Source organism: Anoplopoma fimbria, chromosome 11 (genome assembly GCF_027596085.1).
Source record: "Anoplopoma fimbria isolate UVic2021 breed Golden Eagle Sablefish chromosome 11, Afim_UVic_2022, whole genome shotgun sequence".
Lineage (NCBI taxonomy): Eukaryota > Metazoa > Chordata > Actinopteri > Perciformes > Anoplopomatidae > Anoplopoma > Anoplopoma fimbria.
Window position 1 is genome coordinate 11,047,108 of NC_072459.1, and position 15,136 is coordinate 11,062,243.

The following is a 15,136-nucleotide window of genomic DNA, read 5'->3' on the forward strand; positions in this document are numbered from 1 at the left end:
GACCAAGGCCCTCAGAAAGTCTAAAAGTCTAAACCAAGAGCCGCCTCTCTCATTTTTGGACCTATCACAAAACCTATATAACATGATGCGCACTCTGTGCCTTTTAGTTGCTGAACTTCTCAGTACTGCTAGGCCCGTGCACGTATAACTGCTGGGCGATATACTCCTCTTATCCTAAAATAAATACCAATTTGTTTTAAGTTGAATCTGGTGTAGAAGTCTCTCTTGTTTTCCACTCAACACTGGCGGTCATGGAAAACCTTTTTCTGCAGTCCCCCAGTACAACCGTTCTACTGGGAACTCTTGGGATACTACTTGTCTTGTATGTATTTTTCCCCAACTTTGACTGTCAGATAAATGAGCCTCCAGGACCAAGACCACTGCCTGTGTTTGGCAATTTACTGCAGATGAATCTTAAGTCAACCCACACTACGCTGTATGAGGTAAGTAAGTGATACTAAATTAGACACGTACTGTATATACACTGCTGTTTAAATGAAGGAATTACCTGTTATTTTCATGTTTTTGATTCCCTTTCAACATAAATTAAAACTGTATGATTCAGACAGACATTCTAATTTGAAACTGATTAAAACAATGATTTACCAGTAACTATTGATTTAGTATCACATTGGTAAATAGGACTGCTATCAACCTAAAAGTAGAGATATACCGATACTGATATCAGATATTGGTCCGATACTGGATCAGGTATTGGTGACAATTGGCTGATCAGGTAAAGGGTACCATTATTTTATGAAATAACAATTATTCACATTAATATCTTTGTATTTATTTGTTATATTTAGTTTTACAAAGGTAAAAAAAGTAAGGTTTTTAAGTCAAACCAAATGTTGCCTTACACATAAGAGAACGATCCACAGTCTCTTCCACACACGCAGGTATCACTATTTGTATCGGGACTGAAAAAGTTAGATCAGTGCATCCCTACCTAAAAGCATGAGAGACACAACAGTTATTTGTGAGGCAGTACTGGAATAAGTGCATATGAAACTGATCTAGAGATGCGTTCCTGTCTACTGTGGTTATCTGTGTTTGGAATAAAGAGTGATTATTTCAATACCACTAAGGCTGTAAAATATATTAACAAGACAATATCCTGGCTTTTTTTCAAAAGTTGTAATGCTTACTTTTGTTTTGTTTCAAAGCTTTCCAAGAAATATGGATCTGTGTTCACAGTGTATTTTGGACCCCAGAAAGTGGTTATCCTGGCAGGATACAAGACCGTGAGGCAGGCACTGATCAACTATGCTGTGGAGTTTGGAGAGAGACACGTCTTTCCAGCAGGCATTGACTTAAGTGGTTTACATAGTAAGTATGAAGCAGTCTGCTTTGTCCCACGCAGCATTCAGCTGCTTGACAAGCTTTGATAACATGGTCTGAACTTTGCACTTTTTTCGTTTAGTCATCATTCAACTTCTTGCTGACATTTTGCTGAAAATATCGTAATCCGGTTTTTAAACAGTTCAAAGAAAATTTGACACACTTGATGGTACTTGATTTCACTTTAGGTAGAGGAATCTTATTTGCCAATGGGGAAGTATGGAAAGAGATGAGGCGTTTTGCTCTGAGCAACCTGAGAGACTTTGGGATGGGCAGAAAAGCAGCAGAGGAGAAAATCATTGAGGAGACTCAGCATCTGATCAAAGTGTTCGAAAGGCATGACGGTAACGCTTCTCCTGTATTGTATTATTTATATATCAGGATTCTATATTGTTTGTTGTTATGACCATTATTTTTGTTTGTTTATTTTAGGTAAACCCTTCAGTTTCACCCAGTCAATAAACTATGCAGTTTCCAACATCATCTGTTCAATTGTCTATGGCAGCAGATTTGATTACAGTGATACAGAATTTACAAGTATGGTAGACCGAGCCAATGACAGCATTCGACTGATGGGCTCTCCTTCAGTACAGGTACCACTTTGTCTTTCATTAAATCAACCATGAGATGTACGTATTGTGGTTTATAGTGAGAATTACAGACTCATGGGGCCGTGGTCATGCATATTGACCTTCTATTGTGCCTTTGTGTTATACAGATAATTACATTACATTACATTACAGTCATTTAGCAGACGCTTTTATCCAAAGCGACTTACAATCAGTAGTATATTACATCATTCACCCATTCACACACTGATGACAGGCTACCACGCAAGGTGCCACCATCAGACTCTAACTAACATTCATGCAACATCCAGTCCACACCGATGGCAAGCCTTCGGGAGCAACTTTGGGTTAAGTGTCTTGCCCAAGGACACATCGACTGCCGAAGCCGGGTATCGAACCACCGACCCTCTGATTGGAGAACTACCTTAGTCTCCACTACGCCACAGCCGCCCTAACAACACTAACAATAATAACATGTTGAACGTTATTCTCCATTCAATTCAAACAGTTGTACAATCTTTACCCCTGGATATTTCAATGGGTGAGAAACAGGATGCGTCTTAGGAAGAATGTTGCTGAAAACCATAAACAAATGAAGCAGCTGATTGGACGTTTACAAGAAACCTTGAATGATCAGATTTGCAGAGGATTTGTGGACTCATTTCTGGCACACAAACAGAATCTAGAGGTAATAAAATCAAGTGTGATATCATCATACATGAGTTAAATCTATAATCCTTTATTTCTGGGTTTTTTTAATGACTTAATTGATGTTTAACATGAATTCATAAAACATCACTGTTCTGTCTATTAAAACGGCCAATAGCTGGAGGATGAAAATGTTTAGAGCTCGTTTTAAAATGAAGTAAGTTTAAACACATTTATTCTTTCACCTGTTAAAAAGAATTTAGGGATTACAGACTCATACTACACCATAGAGAACCTTGTGACAACTGTTGGCAACCTCTTTGGGGCTGGTACTGATACGACAGCAACTACACTGAGATGGGGTCTGTTGCTCATGGCCAAATATCCTCAAATACAAGGTAAGTCATGTGCTTAGACCTGTTGCATTTAGATGCAGTACCCTACTGGGGTACTCAACATAGCAGTTGAAGTTGAAATATTTGTTTTTTTAGATTACTTTTGGGGCTTTTTTACCTTAATTTGATGCAGTCAAAGATAGAGGAAAAGAACAGACGGAACAACATGCAGCAAAGGATTTAAACATGAAGTGTTTGGATCTACATGAGCCATGGTATTCCTCATTTAAATGTAAATACACCTGGGAAAAGAACCCCATTGAAACTGTATGCACCAAGGGTACTTCAGATATAAATAAGAAAGAAATACTTATTTTCCTTTAGATTTGACCTACATATAATATAGTATAGTATAAGCACTATAAATCAGCTGGTCTGACAATGACACCAATGTCATTGAGAGGGATTTGATCTAGCTTGTGCAAAGTTCTGTGATATAGCCATTTCAATCTGCTGTTATAGTTTTCACTCAAATGACTCGTTTCTGTGGGAGTTTAGTAAAAAGCTATTATGTTAGTCTTTCTACAGAATTGGCAAGAACAATATGCTTTACTGCTGCTTTGATTTTAAACCACTGTGTCTTCTATTATTTTCTAATTCCCAGATCAGGTCCAGGCGGAGCTGAGTAGGGTGATTGGGACCCGTCAGGTAAAGGCAGAGGACAGGATGAACCTGCCCTTCACTGACGCTGTCATTCATGAGACACAGAGACTGGCTAATATCCTTCCCATCTCTATTCCTCACATCACCAGCACAGATCTGACTTTTCAGGGCTATTTTATAAGAAAGGTAAACATTCGACTGATTAAAACAGGTCTTCCAGTTAACACAGAATAATGAAACAAGATGCAACTGCATGCTTGATTCTAGAAAGCTTTTTAAAGATAGCAGCTCGTACTGCTCTTTAAAACATTGTTAGCACTAATAAACTGTCTCCTTCAAGGGGACAGCTGTGATTCCACTTTTGACATCTGTTCTGTGGGATGAAAGTGAGTGGGAGAGCCCACACACCTTTAATCCTGCCCATTTCTTGGACAAGGATGGGAAGTTTCTCATGAGAGATGCCTTCATGCCCTTCTCTGCAGGTTAGCGAGCTCAGCTAACACTTCTTGTCAATACCAAACAAAGTTTTCTAGATAATCTGAAGCTTGTCCTCTCACAGGACGCAGGGCGTGTCCGGGAGAAAGTCTGGCTAAGATGGAGCTCTTACTCTTCTTCACCTCCCTCCTCCAGCGCTTTCGTTTCACTCCTCCACCTGGAGTCACAGAGGATGAACTGGATCTGACTCCGGCTGTGGGCTTCACCATCGGCCCGACACCTCATGAGCTGTGTGCTGTCAGTCGTGAGGCATTTCAAAATTAGTACACAAGCATTGTCAGACACTTGTGCACATTGGAAAGCTTTTGATATTTCAATACCACTGAAAAAAGTAACACTGCTGTTCACTAAGAAAACAAGTTTGACACTTTTGATTGACATATTAGCATTTCATATATAAACTACTATCTTTTGTCTCATTTAAATGTTAATTCAGTTCATCACTTGAGATAATGTTGTTTTCAATCAATTGATTTTTATTTACTGCAATCACTAAAAACTTCCCAAATAATAGTTAAAGCATCCATGTCTTTTTCTGATTTACTTGTCTTGCTGACAATAAAAACATGTCTGATTGTGAGTAGTAGAAGTATATTCATATAAAAGGGGCTCTTCTTTTTTTATTACAATGTAAAGAGAGCAGAGAACATTTGTTCACATGGTTACATAACAATTTAAAAAACAAACAGGTGCTCGTGGTATGGGGGCATCTTTACGGTGTAGCCAATGTTTTCATTTTAGTTAAATATTGTAAAGCTGGCTGGCATAGAACAGGCAGATACGACAAAATCCAAAATCTTTAATCCAAAACATGTCAGGTTAACACAAAAGGCAAACTGTGTTTAAAAAAAAGAAAAGAAAATCGGGCAGATAAATGACAGGACCGCCACGCTTGCTCAATGCAAAAGACAATCTAGTAGAAGATTGGTGCGAGTTGGCATATGCTGCTGAAATAATCAGGGAAATGGGGAGCAGATTACTAAATGGGTGGAGAAGAAAATGTGGTAGAACTGATGGGAAAGGCTTAAGAGGGCAGGAGGGAGTGGTTGGGTCTGTTATTGACTAGGAAAATCAGACAGAATGACTGAATGAGTAAAAAAGTAACCAGGAAGGACTCGTGACAGATATGACATACAGGGGTAATTCGAACACCAGTCTGTATGTCATTTAACAGAAAGACATTAAAAAATATGCAAAATAATGTGATGAAATGGTTGGAGTTGTATGTCAAACTGGCTGTGGCTCAGGAGGTAGAGTGGGTCGTGGGTAACTAAATTATGGAAAACAAGTTATAGATTAAACTACAGCTCTTACATGTCAACTCTTCCAGTGCAGGTCATGAGATTATTAAACTTCAGCTTTACCAACGTACAACGTGCTTCTCACACACTGCCTTACACATTGAAAGGGGAATGTGCTTTGGATTGTTACATATATATATATATATATATATATATATATATTTGTTAAGAATTAGACAGGGGTATGAAAACCTAACAGTTTGTAATACCTGTTCTAGTGATACAAAAATAATATACAACATAAACATAAAAAGAAGTGTGGCAAAAATGACAAAGCACCTGCACATAATCATATGCTCTAATTTTGTTACATTGCCTACAGTGAAGACAAATCATGAATACATTATTACTAAAGCATTGCATTCTATTGCTGTTTGTATTCCCTTTAAATGTACTTTAGAAATAAAATTAATTATTTTAAAAAATGCTACAGCATGTGTTTATTATATAAAACATGTCTTAATTATTCTAAAGGAACTCTTAAAAAAAGCACATCAAAGCCCTTATGGTCCCAGAACACTCGGATGTATCTGAAGGCTGCTATGGCCCTTCCACTTTAACATTATTGATCTGTTGTTCATGTGAAGAGTGGTTAGAGTCCATCACTGGCTCGGTAGACACACTGCAGTCCTGGAGAGTCCTTGAACAGCTGCTTGGGAAATCAGATGTTTTACTCTCTGATCCTCTGAAAGTCGGACAATGTGACTGGCTGTATGTAGAGATGTAGGATTGTGTGTAGGGTTGCATGAGTGTTTGACTGTTTTGCTGTGGGTATGCAGCTCCATACGGTTGTGTGCGAGGGGGAGTGTGAGTAAGTGGAAGGTTCTCAGCATTGCTACATGGTGGAAACCCATTCATATTTGAAGGGCTCAGTCCCGGCAGTTTAAAGGCCTCTACATTTTCTAAACTCTCCAAAGAGTTGAAGCTTGGCTGTGTTTGGCTGCACTGGGTGTATGTGCCTTGACTGAAGTTGAAGGTGTCCTGGCTGAAAGAGGTAGATGCAGAAACTGTTGGCAAACCAGATGGCGATGGAGTTTTGTTGTGCTGCTGTTGAACAACGCTGCAACGTCCCAGTTTGGTGGCTAGGCTCTGTAGAGTGCTGAGGATCTGCTTCTGAATGTGTGTCTGCTGCGCCTGCTCCCTCTCCATGCAGCACTGCTGCTCCACCAGCATCTTCACTGCAAGACCCAAGCTGCGCACCTCAGATCCCAGGGTCTGAACCTGATCCTGTAGACCACCTCTACCCCCGGGGTCCTGGACTGCCTGCTGGGGGCTCGGGTTCCCCTCACTATGAGTAACGCCCTGGCCTCCAGGGGTCTGTAAACGGATGACGGCAACCCCAGGAGCCGAGGATGTTAAAGGTGCCGGTGATCGGTTAGGAAGACGAATGCCGACCCGAGGAATCGGTTGAAGGGAACGGAAAGACAGACCTGGTCTCTGTGTAAGGAAACGCCTGGGGCTGCTGCATCCACCAGGTTGACCTTCCATAGCAGTCTGTGCAACATGACAAAAATATCAGTTACAATGCAATCTTAATAAGATTAGAATGAATCTATGATAATTCAAGCTCCCAGAATCAGGTGAGGAGATATGCTGGAATAATACCCAATGCCAACAACTGGTGTAAAGGAATAATTATACAAACCTAACTTTGGACTTGAACTGGACCATGAACTGTGGCCCGGTCACAAGAGGTGACTGAAGTCTGTCATTGTTAAGGGCAGGCACACACTTAAGGTGTTAAGGAGTCCCTCTAGAGTTAATGTATTGCTCACCTTAAGGTGAATAAAGACAGAGACCAGGTTTGCTCTATCCTCACCTTTTCAGTGGTCAGATCATATGTTTCAGGTGGTTGTGGCACTGCAGCTCTCAAATCAGCACCTTGGACACTTGAGTGATCTCTCCTCAACAATGGCGCCACCTGGTGGAATGACAATGTATCCAAGTTAATATTGACAGATGATTTGATGCTTTTGGTATTTCGTACATTAAACAGATTTTGTGCTGTACGAAACAATAATTTAAAAAATTAACAATTGGAATGTGTCAAATGGGTGATATCATGAATAACTAGGTACCTTCATCCTGTGTGACATCGCCTTATCCAAAAGCCTCTTTCGAGCTGCCAGCATTGAATTGGTGGCTGGAGAAGGTGTAGCTCTCCTCCTCATGACTCCAGAGACGGTTAGTGTGGAAGACAAAGCACTGGCCTCTGCTCTTGTTACCGTGGGGGGAACTCTTGGTTGGCTGCTCTGGGCAAGGGAGGTGACACTAACAATCTGGATGTCATTTTCCTCCTTATCTTCCTCTTGTTGCCGTTCTGGCCGGCCACCTCCACTAGTCTCCCCGGACCCAGATGCCTTTACTCCAGTATCTGGATTTGTGGAAGTATGTTTGGCAAAATTTGCAGCTGCTGCAAAGCTAGCATGGTGAGATGCCTCTCGCAGAAGGTTTTGGATTTGAATGTTACTCCAGCTCTCTTGCACTGCCCTGGCTCCAGGCTGCACCTGAGCAGGTGATGTGCTGCTTCCAGCCTCCATAGGTCTCACCCTCCCTGGCGGCCGCCCTTGAAACTCCCTCAGGAACAGGTAGATGGCCTGGGCGGACACCTTGATGTTCTCCAGCTCCAGCACAGCTTTGATCTTACGGAAACTCAGACCAGCCCTCCGCAGCTCCACCACTTTGTGTTTGGCGGCATCATCCAGCCGGCCCATAGTCTCTCACTCTAGAGGGACTCTGCGAGTTTGCCCGGTTGATCTCTAGAAGATTCATAAATGACATGTGGTTTAAAAAAATAAGGCAACTAACATTTGGTGTATGATTAATACTGGGAAATAACATGAAAACATAAAAACCTCTGCAATACAAATACACTGTGCAATACAATAGTTATAATAGTTTCTGTCTGTATATATAATATTTCAGTTACTGTGAATTCTTTACTGTTTTTTTTATTGCTCATTTGCTTATTTATATTACTTATTTTTTATCTTGTTTTTTTTACTATGTCTCTTGTTTGCACTATCATCTATGCTGCTGTAATCCTGTAAATGTCCCCGCTGCGGGACTAATAAAGGATTATCTTATTTTATCTTATCTTATCTTATAAACAATAGGTGCTGCAGATGTGGACTTCTTCCAGTATATGTAAATACCAGTAAAACAGAGGGGTATTGCTTCATAACATTCCGAATAAATTTTGATTAGACCCTCACGTGATCCTTAATAGGTTATAACAAAACAAAAAAAATCGTATTTCTCCTTTTTTGGTAATAATAAACTTCCGGATCAAATTTGAAAAACATTATCTTAATTTTTAATATTTAACATTATTTGCTTAACAGTAACTTAGGTTATCATTAATATACTTTTGTCCAGATTAAAAATAGTTTGAACCGAATTGGTGAAAAATATTAGGTCACCATACGATGCCGCAAAGTACATCTGTACCTAGCAGACGCTAACGTTAGCATAGCTAGCTAACGACAACCGCTAACCTATTTAACCCATCAGAGAGGGATGCGCTCACCTTGTCAAGGGAAGGTCGACGGGGGATTAAATCATTTCACGTTCAAATATGAAGTATTTAGTCTTAGCATAGCCACAATGTAGTCACATACACATAAACTAGCATTTGTATCGGCGACAACGTAAATAAACAAATGAGTTGTAAGTGGCGCTTAGGTGTTTACGTCACTTCCGCTCTGTCGTCATCACCGAGCGACATTTTCTCCGGGCGCAAGTGGCTGAATCGGAATCCCCTCGACAGGAAAAACAAATGTAAGTTTAGTCTTCTTTTTGATAAAAATCGAGTTAGTTTCGATCCCGATACATGTTACGTCATAAACGGAATATGGTGTCGCGTTTTTAAGCCGTGTGTGCGCATATGAAGAGTGTGGCCATCGATAAACCAGCAGTCCCCGTGGCTGTGAGTCCTCCTTGTTGTGAGGAATCGGTTGAATGGAAATCAATGGCGGCAGATTCGTGTGCGAGAGTACTGTTGTTAGCAGTAAAGTTGACTAGTCTGAGAGGTTTTTATTTACACTTGTATTAATATGAGATTATGCATTCACACAAAAATTAAATAACATTTAAGCCGATGAAGTTTTTTTTTTTTTTTAATGCAAATAACGCCAGACAGGAAATCCTCGCAGCATTGCGACGTTTAGTTCTTAAAGGTCTGTGTTTAGTCTCAGTGAGACGTTTACAGTATTAATACTCCGAGTTTATTTTTTCCACTTAATCCCTTTTTGGTTGTTAGTGCTTTAGAGGAATAAGCTTGCTCACTGTGCCATCAGTGTCTGATTTATTAAACTGTCAACACTGAAGATTGCATTGTTGCATTGAATTCAGTTTATGAACTTACAATTATATTTTATTGAATATTTATTAAATAACTATTTTTAAAGGATTTTTGAATTATGCTAATTTTAAATATATTTAAAAAGAAATCTCACGTACCCCCTGGAGTGCCTTCACGTACCCCCAGGGGTACATGTTCCCCCATTTGAGAACCACTGCTTTAGAGGAATAAGCTTGCTCAAGTGTTGAAGAAACTGTTACCCTAAATTAAGTTCTCAAACTATATTTCGGTCGATAGAAAAAAATAAATAAATTGCCAACGATTTTGATAACGGATTAATCGTAAAAGTCAATTATCAGCCCCCAAACTTCTCGTTGGTTCGGGCTTCTCTAACGTTTTGCTTATCCCATTTTGTGTCATAGTAATATGAATATCTTTGATGTCAGTATCAAGACATAATCTTGGGCTGTGGGGAGTTATGACATGCATACTTGATGACAACAGACTAAATTAATGAAAATGTTTATTCGTTGCCGCCCTACACCAGTCACTATGTATTTTATCTCAAAGTAACAGCAGCTCTGACTTTAGGGCACCGTCACCCACAAAGCGGAAGGAGGAGGAAAAAACAAAAGACAGAGGCAAAGAAAAGACTGGTACCAAGGAAGGAGATAAGGAGAGAGGACGGGATAAAGCTAGGAAACGTCGCAGCGCCTCCACCGGCAGCAGTACCAGCAGGTTTGTTTTCTGATGCGATTATTAGTGTTTGTGTTATTCTCTCAGTTAATTAGTGTCTTGAATTTGTATATTTTTTATACTTTGTAACATGTTTTCCTTTGTTTTGACCATGTCAAGATCTAGCTCCTCTTCAAGCAGCAGCTCTGGTTCGAGCTCAGGTTCCTCAAGTGGATCCAGCTCATCTGGATCCAGCCGCTCTGGTTCTTCAAGCTCTCGTTCCTCATCTTCCAGCTCCTCAGGCTCCCCCAGCCCCAGCCGTAGACGCCATGACAACCGCCGCCGATCCCGCTCAGCGTGAGTCGCTTCACCTAATGCGGCTAGCTGCACATTATTTATAGACTTTAGTGTCTTCTTTTTTCACTTGTTAGAGACCCGATGAAATTAAGCAATGTTTTGTTTGTGAATCATCAGGTCCAAAACACAGAAGAGGGGAGATGACAAGGAGAGAAGGAAAAGAAGCCCAAGCCCCAAACCAACTAAAGTTCACTTAGGGCGGCTGACCAGGAATGTCACCAAGGTCAGCTGAGAAATTGTTGCGCTTTTTAGAGCAAAGTGCATGATATAAAAAAGTTTATGGCACTACCTCAGAAACGTAGATAACGGTAGATAACAACATCATGTTCGGTAGATAACAACATCATGTTTGTAATTTGCTTAATTAAACTGGAATTGTTGAAGTGAAAAGGAAAAATTTATAATTTTAGGCTTTTCATTTCCTCAGTGTTGTTGCCATCAGTCTATTTTATTCATTATGAATTCAGATTATTTTGTACATCGACAATAACAACATTCCTCCAAAGATAATAACATTTTTCTGTTAACATGGTTCTGACAAGCATGCTGTGTCTTTTTTTTGCACAGGACCACATCCAGGAGATCTTTTCCACTTATGGAAAAATCAAAATGGTCGATATGCCAATGGACAGGGTCCACCCACACCTGTCCAGGGGCTACGCTTATGTGGAGTTTGAGACTCCCGATGAGGCCCAGAAGGCCCTCAAACACATGGATGGAGGTAGACCAACATGTTTCCTTCAATGCCTTTGTCTCACACGATTACTCTCCTATGTAAACATGTTGAATAACTTTCTATTATAACCTTGTTATTGATAGGTCAGATTGATGGACAGGAAATCAGTGCATCTGCCGTGCTGACTCAACGAGTTCGCCCTCCACCTCGTAGACCTTCTCCCCCTCGCAGAATGCCCCCACCACCACCTATGTGGCGTCGCAGTCCACCACGCATGAGGAGAAGGTACATTTATCATTTTCAATCGGTATCTATCGACATTTGATTTTCCAAATATCATGTGAACATATGTTCATGTTGTTTGGTTCAGGCCATTAAGCCTTTCATTTTCCCTGCCTTCCCATCACAAGAGTTTATTTATGTCTCCGCGCCGGCGACAACCGTGGCTGGTGGCGTAATGTTTTCGGCTTGTCCATCCCATTAACTCGAACACTGTGAGGAAATTTCTTCAAATTTGGCACAAACGTCTACTTGGACTCAAGGATGAACAGTTTAGATTGTTGGTGATCAAAGTCTCTGTGGCCTCACAAACATTTCACTCAAATGTCTAGTTGGAAGAATCAGCTTCACTGTGAAAGCGTCATGCTCTGAAAAAACGTTTGCCGTGACATTATTCAGGGTCATAACTCAGAAACAGAAGGAAACATTGAGACCATATTTCAAATTTCGTCAGATATGGCATTGGTGAAAGAAAGTTTGGGTGGGCACCTTAAAAATGTGGTGATTGTTTATATCTTCGCTGCTGTGGGGTAAAAAAATCCCCGTCTTAGAATTTGTAGCGTCTTTGCAGCAACATCCATTTTTGAAACATTGTTCACTGTCATAATCAGCCTTATTGGCCAAGCATGTTGTTTGACTGTGTTTTGTTTCTCTCAATGAATTCACAGACTAATACACATACATAGGAACAAGGAAAACAAAGCTTATCAAAGTCAAGACATATACATTTAATTTACATATCTAAAAATATATTTATATCACAGATCAAAGATTTTCCTTTCAAAAGGCTTCCCAATCTGTACAGCAAACAACATCCTCGATCCTTAGGCTTGGCCCAGATGAGAAACAACTCCCAGGATTTGAATCTTGTCCTTCACCCTTCTCTGTGCAACAAGCAGCCAATCTGCCACAGCTAGTTCTGGCTTGGGTAAGAGGGGTTGTGCAAGATGGCATTGATTTTGTCCCTCGTCGTCCTGTCTGCCATCACACTGTCGAGTACCAACCCAATCACCAACGCGTAGTACGTTGTAGTTGCTACTACAGACTGGTAGAAGATCTTCAGCAGCCTGTTGCACACTAAAGGATCCAAGTCTCTGCAGGAAGAACAATCTGCTATGTCCCTTCCTGAAAACAACTTCAGTGTCAGGAGTCCAGTCCAGTCTTTTTTTATTGCTTTAGACCTCAAAGTTCTTGTTTAAGCCCCCCCCTCCTCCCTTCCTCTCCCTGGAGGACTACCAGGACAAGGGACCTCCTGATCCTCTGGTAGTCCACCACAAACTCTTTGTGACAAAGCACTCTATCAGTCCTCTGTACTCTTAAAAATAGGAACTACAAGTTAAAATGTATTTTCAAGTATAGAAAATATTCACTTGAATCACACGTGTCGATACAGTGATGACTTTCACTTCGTCTTAACTGCATATATTATGAATTTCACAGACATGGATGTAAACCGCAACTTGACTGGTTGGCAGAGGCACACAGCTGCAAGGCAGTAATTCTTGTTTCTTTCTCGGTCCTTGCAGGTCCCGCTCCCCGAGGAGGCGGTCCCCACCACGCCGCCGCTCTCGCTCCAGATCTCCTGGTCGCAGGCGCCACCGTTCTCGCTCCAGCTCTAACTCCTCCAGATAGACGAGTTTCCTGTCTCCTGATACCAAGTGATCTCTCAGATTATGACACCAGATCAACTAGAGTTCATGCTTTTCCCAGAATTTATGGACTAACAAGAAATAAAATAATCTGCATTGTAGCAAACATAAACATCTGCCTGCATGTAGAAAGCATAAATGGGTTTTTTGTGCAAATATGAGCATTTTCTTTTCATATTTTGTGTTCTGTTGATCCTGAAAGCTGTCTCACTATTTATGTTGTGTTTCAAGCTGAGGCTGGGCTCCACTGAGATCTGCAAATATTTCTTTTAAAGTGTGATTTCTTTTTACCATGTACTAAATTTTTAGACATTTTGAAAAATAAAATTACTGAAACATGTATTGAGTGTGGCTTCAGTGTATAACAGTTAGGTGAAAGCCTTCCCCAATAAGCTTCTTGGCTCATTGCCTGACAGCTTTATTTGCTTAACATACTTTTCCATAATCTTTTAAGAACATGCTTGTATGCCTGTCATTCTTTCAAATGAATATGAACAAAAAGATACGCAGCGAGGAGCTCACGGTTATGCAATCACATTTGCTCATTCGATTTATCATGCTATACAATTCTTTTTTCATGACTTATTGACAAACTATACTATGCCTTATATTTTCCATACTTCTCTGCCTTTTTTCATGACTTTTTTCGACATGCTATACTATGACTTTTTTTCATTACTTTCTTTCTTTATCTGACCATGTGGGATCAGATATACTATGCCTTATTTTCTAACATTCTATACTTCTTCATGATTTTTTTTCAACATACTATACTATGACTTTTTCCCAGACTTTTTTGGGCATGCTATACTATGACTCCCCCCCCCCAAAAGAAAAAGTCGAGAAAAAAGTTATTGTATAGTAAAAAAAAAATCATGATAAATGTCATAGTGTAGAATAATAATAAGGTAATAATAAAGTGATAGTATATAATGTCGAAAAAGTCATGAAAAATTAATAGAAAGGAATGTTAAAAAGGCATAGTATAGTATGTAAAACTAAAAAGTCATATTTATAGATTGTTAAAATATCTCAAAAAACTTTCAGTATTGTCCCAAAAGTGATAAAATCAACATATTATAGTGTGTTACAAAAAGTCACGGTCTCAAAGAGAGTCATAAAAAAGTAATGTATGTTGAAAAAAGTCACTTATCGTTTTCAAAAAATTCATGAAAAAGTCATAGCATTAAAGGTTGTGAAAAAAAGTCATCATATATGAAGAGAAAATTCATTCACAATAATTTTTTTATGTATTACCATACTCTGATACATTTTATGACCTACTATACTATGACTTTAAATATGCTTTTTTGATGACATACTGGACAGGACAAACTGTACACTGGCTCTAAAGAAAGCCTTTTCTTTCTTACCTTACCTAAAGGTAGGGAAAGGGACCGAAACTCAGTATTAAAACAGGCCCCAGCGCTTAATTATTAAAAAACAGAGTATTGATAAGCCCCGACGTTACTGGTGCTTTTTGTTAGTACGTTTTAAAGCTTTAATGTTTTAGTGTAATGTATAATCATAATCACACTGCAGCATACATCTCCTCTGCCCTCTCTGTCGAGCTAAGCTCCCCTGAACTCACACACACACACACACACACACACACACACACACACACACACACACACACACACACACACACACACACACACACAAACACACAAACACAAACACACATATGCACGGAAATAAGTCATCAAACAGAAAAAAAAAGTGAGGATAACTTGAGTTGATAACAACTTCGCTCCTTACTGATAGTGCAATAAAACATTTGCGAGTAAAAAGCTTTATTAATACTGAAAAACAAACTTGAACATGTACAAGGAAAGTGAA

The 15,136-nt window shown here is 39.8% G+C and overlaps 3 protein-coding genes across 3 annotated transcripts; 2 read left to right on the forward strand and 1 right to left on the reverse strand.

Moving 5' to 3' along the window:
* Positions 1-126: 126 nt before the first annotated feature.
* LOC129098791 (cytochrome P450 2K1-like) lies at positions 127-4,567 on the forward strand. Its single transcript, XM_054607897.1, has 9 exons — positions 127-443; positions 1,170-1,332; positions 1,533-1,688; positions 1,777-1,937; positions 2,422-2,601; positions 2,818-2,959; positions 3,561-3,745; positions 3,900-4,041; positions 4,119-4,567. Exons 1-9 carry the CDS (start codon positions 252-254, stop codon positions 4,316-4,318), a joined length of 1,521 nt encoding a protein of 506 aa, XP_054463872.1. The 5' UTR covers positions 127-251; the 3' UTR covers positions 4,319-4,567.
* Positions 4,568-4,623: 56 nt separating this feature from the next.
* Positions 4,624-8,973, reverse strand: LOC129098790 (uncharacterized). The gene is made up of 4 exons (XM_054607895.1): positions 8,885-8,973; positions 7,434-8,114; positions 7,175-7,276; positions 4,624-6,849 (listed from the first exon to the last, which is right to left on the reverse strand). The coding sequence occupies exons 2-4, from the start codon at positions 8,067-8,069 to the stop codon at positions 5,896-5,898; spliced, it is 1,692 nt and encodes a 563-aa protein (XP_054463870.1). The 5' UTR covers positions 8,070-8,114; positions 8,885-8,973; the 3' UTR covers positions 4,624-5,895.
* Positions 8,974-9,052: 79 nt separating this feature from the next.
* LOC129098793 (RNA-binding protein with serine-rich domain 1-like) lies at positions 9,053-13,634 on the forward strand. Its single transcript, XM_054607898.1, has 7 exons — positions 9,053-9,135; positions 10,250-10,396; positions 10,514-10,690; positions 10,808-10,913; positions 11,258-11,411; positions 11,510-11,651; positions 13,172-13,634. Coding segments are annotated over exons 1-7 (834 nt in total). The 5' UTR covers positions 9,053-9,133; the 3' UTR covers positions 13,278-13,634.
* The last annotated feature ends 1,502 nt before the right edge of the window (positions 13,635-15,136 follow it).

Coding starts and splice junctions, on each gene's coding strand:
- LOC129098791 (XM_054607897.1), top strand. CDS start 252: ATGGAAAACCTTTTTCTGCAGTCCCCCAGTACAACCGTTCTACTGGGA. Junction 1,333..1,532: donor TGACTTAAGTGGTTTACATA/GTAAGTATGAAG, acceptor ATTTCACTTTAG/GTAGAGGAATCTTATTTGCC. Junction 2,960..3,560: donor CAAATATCCTCAAATACAAG/GTAAGTCATGTG, acceptor TCTAATTCCCAG/ATCAGGTCCAGGCGGAGCTG.
- LOC129098790 (XM_054607895.1), bottom strand. CDS start 8,069: ATGGGCCGGCTGGATGATGCCGCCAAACACAAAGTGGTGGAGCTGCGG. Junction 7,277..7,433: donor CGATGTCACACAGGATGAAG/GTACCTAGTTAT, acceptor TCATTCCACCAG/GTGGCGCCATTGTTGAGGAG. Junction 6,850..7,174: donor ATGATCTGACCACTGAAAAG/GTGAGGATAGAG, acceptor CATGTTGCACAG/ACTGCTATGGAAGGTCAACC.
- LOC129098793 (XM_054607898.1), top strand. Junction 10,691..10,807: donor CGCCGCCGATCCCGCTCAGC/GTGAGTCGCTTC, acceptor GTGAATCATCAG/GTCCAAAACACAGAAGAGGG. Junction 11,412..11,509: donor CCTCAAACACATGGATGGAG/GTAGACCAACAT, acceptor TGTTATTGATAG/GTCAGATTGATGGACAGGAA.